Source organism: Peromyscus leucopus, chromosome 8b, assembly GCF_004664715.2.
Source record: "Peromyscus leucopus breed LL Stock chromosome 8b, UCI_PerLeu_2.1, whole genome shotgun sequence".
In the NCBI taxonomy this organism is placed as follows: domain Eukaryota; kingdom Metazoa; phylum Chordata; class Mammalia; order Rodentia; family Cricetidae; genus Peromyscus; species Peromyscus leucopus.
The window spans coordinates 104010482-104023098 of record NC_051086.1 but is presented as its reverse complement, the minus strand read 5'-3'; the positions used below and the strand labels follow the sequence as shown (position 1 = coordinate 104023098).

Genomic DNA, 12617 nt, shown 5'->3' with positions numbered 1-12617 from the left:
GAGACACCCTGACTCAACAACATGAATAAGGTGAAAGAGGTCTCAAGAATGCATCCCATATGGACCCTGGGCCTCCACAAGCACACGCACAGACATATACTTATGTGCACACCCCAGCTCTGCCCCTATGCCCACCCGTCCTGCACCTTCCTCGGCCCCTCCCCAAGACCCCTCGGTTCTTCAGTACCACTCCTGGGTGCCCACCCACCTTGCACGAGGTGTTTCACTCTCCCAAACTGCCTCAGGAGACTCTCCACATATCTCTTTTCTCGCTTGAGGAACCGCAGATCATCCTTTCTTCTCTCCAGCAAGTCCTTCAAATCACAGGCCTTCTCTTGGAGTGGCAGCCGTATTCTGTCTGAAAAGTAAGTTGACAGCTCACACAATCCTGCTTGCCTTCCATGTAGCCGCTTTCTGCTGCCTCGCTCTGCACATGCTCCATGGTCAGGGCGATAAGGAGGGACCAGGAAGACGCTGGCTCAGCCAGTCTATGAGGACGGTGGAGCCATGTGCTCGGCAGCATGGAACAGAGCAAGCTCTTACTGCCCTCATTCTACTGCCTTCTCAGGATATTCCTCAGAATAATAAACCACAGTTTCTCAACTTGCTGACAAGAACTGCCGGCGGATACAAAGCCCAGAAACACATCCTGCCCGCAAAATGCCATATCCAAGCTTTCTCCCTCTTGAAGAGGCTCAGCAGCCTGAAGGTGGTATCTGAACTTCATACTTACTTAAGTTCCAGATTTCAACAAACTGACTCCTGTGCTCAAGGATCAACTCCAGCTGCCCAACCGCAATGGTGCCGTTCTCGAGTTCCTCTGCAACCTTTTGGAACACAGACTCAGCCCTGGCCATCAGCTGCTTGCCTTCCCCTGTGATGTGTTCTAAGATTTTCTCATTGGTTCCTGATCAGAGAAAGCACAGGTCAGAGCCTGGGTCTGCTGACCCCATCTGTTCCCACCACGCATCCCTGATGACTCTTCATGGTACAGCAGCAGTCAGCAATGTTTTCATGTGACACACTTGACTAGTGCATGGCTTCAGGTTCGCATGTCCTGCCCACCATGCCCTGCGGTAGTGTACTGTGTGAAACTGACAATTTAGATGGCAAGATTTTCAATACACTTACTTTTAACCCTCAGAGAATCTCTCTACTGGTGTCATTAGATTTGTGTTAAGAGCATGTTTATCTGTATCATCGAAAACAAAGTAGCCTTATCCATCATTGTAGATCATAAAACAACTGGGCATAGTGGCACACGCCTTTAATCCCAGTATCTGGAGGCAGAGGCAAGCAGATCTGTTAGTTCGAGGCCACCAAGGTCTACACAGCAAACTCTAGACCAAGCAAGGCTACATGGTGAGACTCAGTCTCAGAAAAACAACACACGAACGAACTGAGATGCCAAAGAAAGCCTGGTGGCTCCGCACATGGAAATTATTCCATGATGCAAACTAGAACTCAGCTGTTGAGCAATGGGAAGACAGGGAGGAGCTTCAAATGCAAATCGCTATGAAACAGGCAGTCTAAGGCCACACTCGTTAGAGATTCCAATATGGGATCATCCAGAAAACAAAACCACAGGACAGGGCGTAAGGAGAGGGCTACAGATCCTCAGGGCACTGAGTTCATTGTGTTGACTGTGATGCCCAAGCATGCCATCATACATCTATTAGAACCTAGAGAACACTTAAGAACCCAGACTTAACAGTATGCCAGCACTGACCAGCTCACACACCCACACACTCCAGAGCATGGGTGCTGGGGAGCTGTGTGGGAGCTATGTTTTCTGATGAATTTTTCTTTTTTTTTTTGGTTTTTCGAGACAGGGTTTCTCTGTGTAGCTTTGCGCCTTTCCTGGGACTCACTTGGTAGCCTAGGCTGGCCTCGAACTCACATAGATCCACCTGCCTCTGCCTCCCGAGTGCTGGGATTAAAGGCGTGCGCCACCACCGCCCGGCTCTGATGAATTTTTCTAGACAATGTATTAATGAAAATACAGACACGTGATACTCCCAAGCTAGCTAAGAGCAGAGGCATGTGGCACCCACATCAGCAGCCACACTTTTTGCCTCACCCCTCACAAGCTGTTAGGGACTCCCTGTTGGGCTGACCAATGGTCTGGTGAAAATGAGAATTCCAGTGTCACCTGGGCTTTTAGTTCCAAACCTGGCACATTCCTGCTACAAGATCTGAACACAGCAGCTCACACAAGACACATGAGAGATTTCAGGGAAGACATAGCACTTGGGGCTGTGTATGCTGGGAGGACCAGGTGGGAGGGACTTCCTGTTCTGTTAATTAATCAGTACTGTTCTCAAAATAACAGCTTTGGAGTGTGTGTGGGTGTGGGTGTGTGCTCGCGCGCTCTCGAATGCATGTGTAGGCAGTCCATGCATAAAAACCAGGGTCTCTCTCTGAACCTGAAGCTTGACTCAGAGCTGGAAGCCCAGGGATCCTCTGTCTCTGTCTCCTACCCTGCTGGGCCTCCTCCCCAGCTGCCGGCCAATCTCCTCAGCCCAACTTTAGTTCTTGATTCTATCTGTGGACCAAAGCCAGTCAGTCATCTATGCTCTGCACTTCACATCCCCTCATCTGGAGCGTGAGGCCTTAGACTGTCAGGAGGCAGCATCAAGGACAGCATGGCTGCAGAGGGGCTAGTACCCAGCAACACTCAGTCAACTCTGACTTTGGTCTTCTTCAAGATGCCCATGCCTGTCTAGGTCCCTCCATCCAAGGTACTTCCTTCATCAGTACAGGCCAGCTGAATGTCAGGTCTGGTTTTCTGTCCTGGTCTGCTCCCAAAGGCCAAGAGCATACCACCCTCACCAAGCTCCCCACAGCTACCTGCACATACCACACAGTTCGAAGAGGTGCCTCACATCTGGCCACGTAAGTAGGTATTTGAAGATCTCATCCACGTCAAACACGGCCTTCCCATTGTGCACAGGCCAGGACTTGGTTATCACAGCGGACAAGAGAGTACCAAATTTCTGTAAATCTTGACAAGGGAGTCCCTGGAGGATACTGGTCTGAGACTATCAAGAAAATGAGTAAAAAGGGGAAATGTAGTAATGTCTTATTAGTTTGTTTTAAAGTAAGAGAAATGTGAAAACTGGGTGTGGTGGTACATAACACTAATTATAGGGGGAAGGGGAATTATAGGCCAGCCTTGGCTACACAGAAAATACAAGGCCAGCCTGGGCTGAGCCCTTATTTTAAATGATTTTTTTCAAAAACTGTCCTTGAAGGACTGAATGTAGGTAATGAGTATGAGTTATGGAAGAAGATGCAAAGCTGATGGTCTTTGTTGTTGTGACTGTCGTGGATGTTTTTGTGGTGGTGGACAGACACTTAAGAAAATCTGAGAGTGCAATTTCACAATCCAACAGGAAGCCCACACCTTTCATCCCTTCTGTTCTAACCACAGACAAGTTTGCTGAGTGGTACAGTGTTGGGGTTGGTTAACTTCAGAGTGTGGTTTTATGGGTTTTTTAATTGCAACTTTTTTTGTTCTTTGTTTTTTTGTTTTTCGAGACAGGGTTTCTCTGTGTAGCTTTGCGCCTTTCCTGGAACTCACTCTGTAGACCAGGCTGGCCTCGAACTCACAGAGATCCGCCTGCCTCTGCCTCCCGAGTGCTGGGATTAAAGGTGTGCACCACCACCGCCCGGCTTGCAACTTTTTTATAATGTAGTTTTTCTTTTTTAAAGTTATGCTTTCAATAATATTTCAAATCTATTCAAAGTAGTTCACAGAGCCTCAAAAGAAAAAATGTTCACTGGGGTATGAACCAATGGCTAAATGCTTGCCTAGCATGTGAGAAGTCTTGTTTCAGGCCAGAGAGATGGCAGGCCAGAGGATAAAGGTGTCTGCTGCCAAACCCAACAACATGAGTCCAATCCTTGGGACCCATGTGGTGGAAGGAGAGAACCAACCCCTTGAAAGATGGCCTGTGATCTCCATGCATGTGTGCATGCCCAGACACAGACAGAGAGCACACACTCACAGACACACACACATGCACACACACACACACACACACACACACACACACACACACACACACACACAGAGCAATGCTCTAATATAATAAAAGTTAATAAAAGGAAAAGTAGAAATCCTAACACCGCGTTGAGCCCTCTCATCACACACGTGACCAGCAGAGTTTGGACAAGGTGCTCAGGCGAGTCAGTAGGGCAGCACCATCTGGTCTCCACACACAGAAACGGACCTTTACCTCAGAAGGAACTCAGGTGGAAGACTCAAGGGCCTCAGTAGAGCTAAAACTACAATAACTAGGGAAGCAGGTCAGTGAGTGCACCTCACACAATGTGGTTCTTTTCTCCGTCACTGCACAGGCAGGAAGGAACAGAAAATAGTGCAGACCGGCAGCAGGGCTCACGGGGGCCTAACTGAGGCTCAGCCTGTGAGACGGCTGGGGCAAGGCCTGTGTGAGCAGCTGTGAGGTTCTCGCCATGTAGCCCTGGCTGGCCTAACACTCGCTACATAAACCAGGTTGGTCTTGAACTCAGAGGCCACCTGCATCTGTCTCCCAAGTGCTGGCATTAAAGGCGTGAACCACCACACCTGGCCTAGTAGCTGTGGTTTTGTGTGGCCTTAACAGCCCAAGGAATTGGAAGCCATGCTGCCTGTCAAGGAGTTGGATGAGAACACTGGATCTCAGCCCATAGCTCTGGGCACAGAGGGGACGATCAGACCCTATAGGGTCTCAGAACGTGCAGGCTTCAGCAGCCTTTGGCAAGCCGTCCCAGAAACCCCTGTGAACCCACACTGGAAAGGCTACTGACCTGGTAGACAGAGCTCACGGCTTCAATGACACACTTCTCAAAGCTCCTGGCCACGCTGTCATGGAGTTCATCATAATGCCACTGACTGCTGCAGAAGACAGAGATCTGCAACCGGGGCTGCTCCTGTAGACAGGCAGGGGGGTGTGAGGGCTGCGGGTGCCTCAAGGAGGGGGGTGTGAGGGCTGTGGGGTACCTCACTACCATGCACCAGGGAAACATCCGGTGTCTCACTGCCCCATGATTCGAGCTTCTCTGCACACACACTAAGCAGGTCCACAAGAACCCCACTATCCAAGGAACAAATGAAAATCGTTTCTGTAGCTGGGCATGGCAGCTCGTGTCTCTGGTCCCAGCACATGAGAGGCCAAGGCAGGAGGAATGCTGGGAACGTGAAGCTGGCGCGGGTGAGACCCTGTCAAATATTCAAACATTCAAAAAGTAAAGCCTTTTTTGTCCCACTCTGAAAAAGAGCAAAAGGGCCACATGCACTGGAGCTTGGGAAATCAGGACAGGGCAATTGTGAAAGATGAGTCATTTTCCTCCACTCCTGGCTCCCTACCAGCTCTGGAGAAAACATTCACGTCATGTAAAAGCAGATGATCCATGTCACCAGCCTCCAGTCACATCAAGAGCTTTTCTGGGTGTGGTTTTGCACCCCCCACTTTGTTGCTGTTTTTGTAAACTGGCCGGTGCAGCGTCTGCGTGTGTGTTTCCCCATATACGGTTGGGGTCCCCATCCTGTCCCTATTCTTCTAAGGGCATCACACAACAACTTGGACATTCTTCCGAAGTCAGCGGCCAAATCAGAAACAGATATCCAAACTCATGCTTGACCCCACCTCACCACCATTGCAGCCTTGTGCTCGGCTAAGATAGCTGGTCTCCTCTGTGTTCTTTCACCTCCCAGAACGAGGGCCCTGACCTCAGGTACCTGCTTGAGCCTCCCTTCCATGTCTCCCAGCAGCGACCTCTTCCAGCCACACTCCTCTGGGAAGTCGATGCCCACCAGCCGGCACCACAGCTGTAAGATCAAAGTGACAAGCACAGGGAAGACTTCATGACCCAGGGTGGAAAAGAAGGTGGACCAGCAGGGGAGGTGTTACAGATCTGTGGTCCTAGGTACTTGGGAAACTGAGGCAGGAGGGCTGTTGAAGTCTCCAGGAGTTCAAGGCAGGCCTGGACACCATAGGAAGACCCTTTGGCAGTATGAAGGGCTGAGGGCACCAGGTCAATGGGGCTCTCAGCTCTTCACTGTCTCTGGTAAATGACGGTGTTAGTGGTGAGTCAGGGCAACACGAGCCACTCTGGCCCATGCAATGCAGGGTCACCACTATCCCCCAGTTGTGTGCCTGCTCTTCCTTGGGAAAGGGTCCCCTCTAATATTTATCCTGAAAAGTTTCAAAGAGAAAAGAGCGTGAAGAACAAAACCCTTCCTTCCACTGGGGCCAGGTGTTTCCTTTTGAACACAGAGATGGTCAGCCTCTCTCCCTCTGACACTTGGGGGTAAGGTATAGACATCACACCACCTGGCCCGACACGTCCAGGCAAGCCTCTGTTTCCCTGAAGTGCGGTCCTCTCACGGGCATGAGTGTGGAGAGCAGAGATGTATGAGCTGTCCCTGTGCTGTGCTGATCCACCTGTGTGCTGTTTGGCTCCACCATCCAGTCAGGATTTACGCATATCATTTAGTGATCATGTTCTCTTTTCTAGAAAAGTACCTTCCCTTCATTTATAATGTTGACAGTTTTGAAAGGCCGACCATTTTAGAAGTTATCTTTTGATTCGTTAACAGGCCGATGATTTTTGAGGCTATCTCTTGATTTCCCTTCCTGGGATCCCATGGTTAAAATCTCTTTGGAAGAAACATAACTACATTGAGCCTCATGAAACTGTACTTGTAGGTCCCTCGTGGTCAGCTATCCACGCCTTTCCACAGCTCCCAACCAAACACCTCAGAGTGCTGCCGCCTCTCAGCCCGGTCAAAGTGACCATTTTCTTTTCAAGGCTGATGGTTGGGTCAACCATGCAGAACTTGGGTCCAATTCCCCCGTTAGTGCTCTTTCCTCCTGGGATTAACATGCCATCTGCGGCAAGATCCTGGCCGGATGACCTGGCTACTTCCTTCAGCATTCCTGCTGATTCCCACTGAATGGCTCTTTACTCCTGGGCTACAGAGCTGTTTCTGTTGTGATTTACCCACCATTCTCCCATAAAAGAATACAAAACCGCTGGGCATGGTGGCCCATGCGTTTAATCCCAGCACTCGAAGCAGAGGCAGGGGGATTCCTGTGAGCATGAGGCCAGCCTGGTCTACAGAGAGAATTCCAGGACAGTTAGGATTAAATTAGAGAGACTCTGTCTCAAAAAGAAAAAGAAAGAAAAAAAAAAAAAGAAAAAGAAAGAAAACAACCCTCCTCAAAAAAAAACAAAAAAAACAAAAAAAACAAAATCTTCTTAACTTCATCTTCCATAAAAATTTATTTCAAGTACAGATTAGCCCACTCCACTTAGGCACTGATGCAGAATTAGATCATTAGAAAGCCTGCAATGTATTCTTTTCAAAACACAGAGTAATTTCAGCCTTACAGAAATGCTGCAGAGAGGTCTGGAGAGACGGCTCAGAGGTTAAGAGCACTGGCTGCTCTTCCAGAGGTCCTGAGTTCAATTCCCAGCAACCACATGGTGGCTCACAACCATCTGTAATGAGATCTGGTGCCCTCTGCTGGACTGCTGTCATACATGCTCTATACATAATAAATAAATAAATCTTTAAAAAAGTTTGTGTTTAAAAAAAAAAAAGAAAAAAGAAATGCTGCAGAGATGGCTGGAGAACTACAGGGCTCTTCCTGACTCCTGTCCTTGTCACATCTTATACAACGAGGCACAAGTGTCAGGACTGAAAAATGAACGCTGGTGGGCTACTCACTAAACCTAAGCTCTAGGCGGGGGTCTGCACCTTTTCCATTAGTTTTCTTTGGCTGTCTTAGGATGTGCCTCTCACACTTGTGTGACTGTCATGTTAGCTGGGGACACTTCCAGACAATGAGCCCAAGAATTGCCAACCCCAGTGACCAAACCCAAACCCACCTGCAGGGCCTTAGCTTCCCAGTCTTTCTGCAGGCACATTGGGCTGTTTCCCCACAAAAGAACTTCCTTGCTTACCTCTGCCTTCCATTTCCAATGTCACACACACACACACACACACACACACACACACACACACACACAACTCACAGCTCCAAGCGTTACTCCCCACAAATCATCCCCCACCCCTTCCCTGCTTTAAGTGCATTCCTGATGCTGCTGTCTCCATCATCTCACAGCAAGGGGGACCCGGCCCAGCCAGGTCCACAGCACTTTCCATCTGTCCATGGGTTGTCAAAGACCCTTCTTTAAGGAAGGGACCCAGTGGCTAAGCTTCAGGCCATGATCACAGCTCTTGGGACAGCAGTGATGGCTCCGGGTATCTTACGTCCACACCTGTGTGCCTTTGGCAGCCTCACAACTCCCAGGAAGGCTTACCGCCATCTCCTCACGATAGGTGAACTGGACAGAGGCTGAGCTGGTATAGAACATGCTGCTTTTGAGCATGTGGCGCAGCCATTTTCTTGTGGTGTTCAGGGCCTCCTGGAGAGTGCTTGTCACCAAGTCTTCATGAGCTTTAGCAGCCAGCCCCTCTGTGGTACCCTGCGGACACGTGAGAAAGGAATTCAGAATCTGTGGTCACCATGGAGCCTGGAGACCTGAGTTGGATCCCCAGGACACACGTAGTGGAAGGAGAGAACAGACTCTTACAAGTTGTCCTGACTTCCACACCCACGCCATGGCGGGGTCTCTGTGTCTCTGTATGCCAGTCTGTCTGTCTTCTCTCTCTCTCTCTCTCTCTCTCTCTCTTCTCTCTCTCTCTCTCTCTCACACACACACACACACACACACACACACACACACACACACACGATAAATATGTATGTGTATAATTTTGATAAGAAAAATCAAAAGGAATAACATTAAAATATGCATTTAAGGCTGGCAGTGGTGGCAGAGCCAGCTGGATCTCTGTGAGTTCGAGGCCAGCCTGGTCTACAGAGCAAGTTCCAGGATAGCTAAGGCTACACAGAGAAACCCTGTCTTGAAATCTCCCCTCCAAATAATATACATTTACTTATACCTCCTGTCAATAAAGTTGTGACTTGTGAAGAAAGAGACTGTGAGGAGTCCAGAGAGCTGGAAGCTGATGAGGCTGCAGGGGCACTGGGCAGTCTCACGGGACACGGACTGGCTACTTTGTTTAAGTCAAATGAAGAGAAAGTTCCCATAGGGAAAACCAGGAATGAACATGTGCTTAGAGGTGGGAGGATGGTCCCCAGGGTTTTCTGTGAACAATGGGAAAGGAGGATCCTGCCATAGTGGGTCCGGCCCCAGCTCTGCCAGTGGACATCAGAAGTGCTGCCACCAACAGCCTCCCTCCTACCCAAGCCCAGGAAGTCTCCATGTCCAGGAGAGAGCTCAGCTGCAGCAGGGCCCCAATAAACTCATGATGATTGAGTCAGTGCAGAGCTAGTCTCCTCCCCTTTCAAACCGACTGCATCAGGATGTACAGTCTACAGGAAGTCCTGCCCTCCCACACAGTATCACAGGCTGTACAGTCTGCAGGAAGTCCTGCCCTCCCACACAGTATCACAGGCTGTACAGTCTGCAGGAAGTCCTGTGCCCTCCCACACAGTGACAGTCTGCAGGAAGCCGTGCCCCCCACAGTTCACAGGCTGTACAGTCTGCAGGAAGTCCTGCCTCCCACACAGTATCACAGGCTGTACAGTCTGCAGGAAGTCCTGCCTCCACACTATCACAGGCTGTACAGTCTGCAGGAAGTCCTGCCCTCCCACACAGTATCACAGGCTGTACAGTCTGCAGGAAGTCCTGCCCTCCCACACAGTATCACAGGCTGTACAGTCTGCAGGAAGCCTTTCCCTCCCACACAGTATCACAGCTGTACAGTCTGCAGCCGCCCCCCACACTCACAGGGTACAGTCGCAGGAGTCTGTATCAGCTTACTTTGCAGGAAGTCCTGCCCTCCACACAGTATCACAGGCTGTACCTGAGGAAGTCTGCCCCACACACAGCGTCCAGGAAGCCTGTGCCCTCCCACACAGTATCACAGGCTGTACTTCTGCAGGAAGTCCTGCCCTCCCACACAGTATCACAGGCCGTACAGTCCACAGGAAGTCCTGCCCTCCCACACAGTATCACAGGCCGTACTGTGTATACAGATGTGCAAATCTCACTTACCCCTGGAGGTTTAAGCTTAAGCATTTTACAGACAAGCTCAGCCGACAGGGCAGGGATCTCGTAGAACTTCCTGTCAGCTGTGATGTCGCAGACAGTTTCATGGATGGTCAGACACTCGGTTAAGTAGGTCTGGAGCTGGGTCTCCCCAAAAATCCTGTTCACAAAGAGTGGCAGAGAAATCACTGGAACAGTTGAGAAATGAGAAGACGGACAGGGAAAGAAATGTTAAAGTTAAAAGAGCAAGTCCTCTGTGTGGGGTTTGTGCATGGAATGAGTAGAGATTTGTTCGCCTGGCCTGAGGCCATGGGTTCCTCCTCAGTACTGCAGAAGGCATAAGGGGCTTGGGTGGGCTGGAGAGAAAGCTCAGCAGTCAAGAACACTCGTTGCTCTATCGGGTGACCCTGAGTCTGGGCCCCAGCACTTCAAGTGCCTGTGACTCCAGCTTATGGCAGCTCCAGACTAAAGAAAAGCAGAAAAACTGTTGACCACCAGTGCTCGTCTCTCCACTGCCTGACTTCAGCGGCAATGCGAGCCCTGCTTGACGCTCTTGCCACCAGGGCCTCACCACCAGGATGGACTGTGTCCCCTACAGTATGGACTGTGTCCCCGACAGAGTGGTGGACGTGGTGTGTGCCGACAGTATGGACTGTGTGTCCCGACAGTATGGACTGTGTGTCCCGAAAGTATGGACTGGGGGGGGGGGGGGGGGGGGGGGACTGGTGTCCGGACAGTATGGACTGTGTGTCCCCGACAGTATGGACTGTGTGTCCTGACAGTATGGACTGTGTGTCCCCGACAGTATGGACTGTGTGTCCCGACAGTATGGACTGTGTGTCCCGACAGTATGGACTGTGTGTCCCGACAGTAGTATGGACTGTGTGTCCCTGACAGTATGGGACTGTGTGTCCCGACAGTATGGACTGGTCGCGAGGCGTGGACAGTAGGACTGTGTCCCGGACAGTAGGACTGTGCGACAGTGGACTGTGTCCGCATAACTTGACAGTATGGACTGTGTGTCCTGACAGTATGGACTGTGTGTCCCCGACAGTATGGACTGTGTGTCTCTGACAGTATGGACTGTGTCCCCGACAGTATAGACTGTGTGTCCCGGACAGTATGGACTGTGTGTCCCTGACAGTAGGGACTGGGCCCTGACAGTAGGGACTGTGTGTCCCGGACAGTATGGACTATGTCCCGGACAGTATGGGCTGTGTGTCCCGGACAGTATGGACTGTGCCCTGACAGTGAGTCAGAACACACCCTTCTCCAACAGCGTTTGTCTGGGTCTTGTCACAGCAAGGGGAACAGTAAGTAATGCTTTCGATTTGTCTGCTCTGACTTGATTTGCTAATGAGATGCAGGGCTCAGGTGTAACAGGTACAGGGAAGGGATGCACAGCGAGGGAGCAGGGGCAGGTTCCAGCAGCTGAAGATGGACATGGTGCTTAATAGCTTGGAAAGCATGGTGTTAGTTTGCAATCTCCCATTGAAACAGGATATGGGGGAAGCTGAGGCCAGCATGGGCAGCCACCAGGCCTCCCAGAGCTCTGTGGAGCCAAGGCTGCCCTTGGCCTTCTTACTTACGTGTCCTGATAAATGTCCACAAGGTGAATCAGCATTTTAAAGATTCGCTCGATATCCTAAAACAGTGAAGAGGAGGAGAGTGTAATCATGCCATGCTGTGTTTGCTGAGACAAGACAAGAAAAGGCCTGTGTACACATGGAACACTCTCTTGGTCTTTCCTCCCTTCAAAGCAGCTACTCTTCAGAGGAATAGCTCCACATTGGTAAAGGGAGGACACAAAATGACCTCTTTCTACTCTGTGAGCATGCCCACATGTGCACATGTGTGGAGGCTGTGCTCTTACTCAGAAGCTGTCCACCGTATTTTGAGACAGTGTCTCTCATTGGCTTGAGGATCTCCAGTTGAGCTGGGCTGGCTAGTAAGCAAGGATCCTCCCATCACCGCGGCCCCACTGAGGAGTAAGAGTGCAGGCCACAGTGCCCTGCATTTCCTGGTGGTTCCGGGGATTGAACTCAGATCCTCATGCTTGTATGGCAAACACTTTACATAAAAACTCTATATCTAAAAAAGTGTAGGAGGGCCTGAGTGGTGGTGGCACACGCCTTTGATCCCAGCACTCAGGAGGCAGAGGCAGGTGGATCTCTGTGAGTTCAAGGCCATCCTGGGCTATAGAGTGAGTTCCAGGACAGACTCCAAAGCTATACAGAGAAAATACTGTCTCAAAAAACAACAACAACAACAAAAAGTGTAGGAGGGATGGATGACACAGATAGGAAACAAGTTCACACCCACACTGCTTGTAGTCCTGCCCAGCACAACTGTTTCAAATAATTAAAACAGAAGTTTAAAAAGCTATTGATTTCCTAAGTTCTGTTTACTGAAAATAGAGTTAACTCAGGCAAACCAACCTTTTCCCATAGGAAATGTCACCACACCTGTCTAAATAAACCTCATCACACCTGGCTAGACAAACCTCATCAAACCTAGCTAAATAA

The 12617-nt window shown here is 50.1% G+C and overlaps 1 protein-coding gene across 1 annotated transcript in view; it reads right to left on the bottom strand.

Moving 5' to 3' along the window:
- Window positions 1-12617, bottom strand: part of Rnf213 (ring finger protein 213) — a 111953-nt gene that overhangs the window by 63354 nt on the left and 35982 nt on the right. Inside the window, 8 exon segments of the mRNA XM_037200972.1 lie at window positions 209-358; window positions 734-907; window positions 2861-3041; window positions 4813-4935; window positions 5744-5833; window positions 8335-8499; window positions 10099-10252; window positions 11682-11737. Coding sequence (XP_037056867.1) covers window positions 209-358; window positions 734-907; window positions 2861-3041; window positions 4813-4935; window positions 5744-5833; window positions 8335-8499; window positions 10099-10252; window positions 11682-11737 — 1093 coding nt within the window.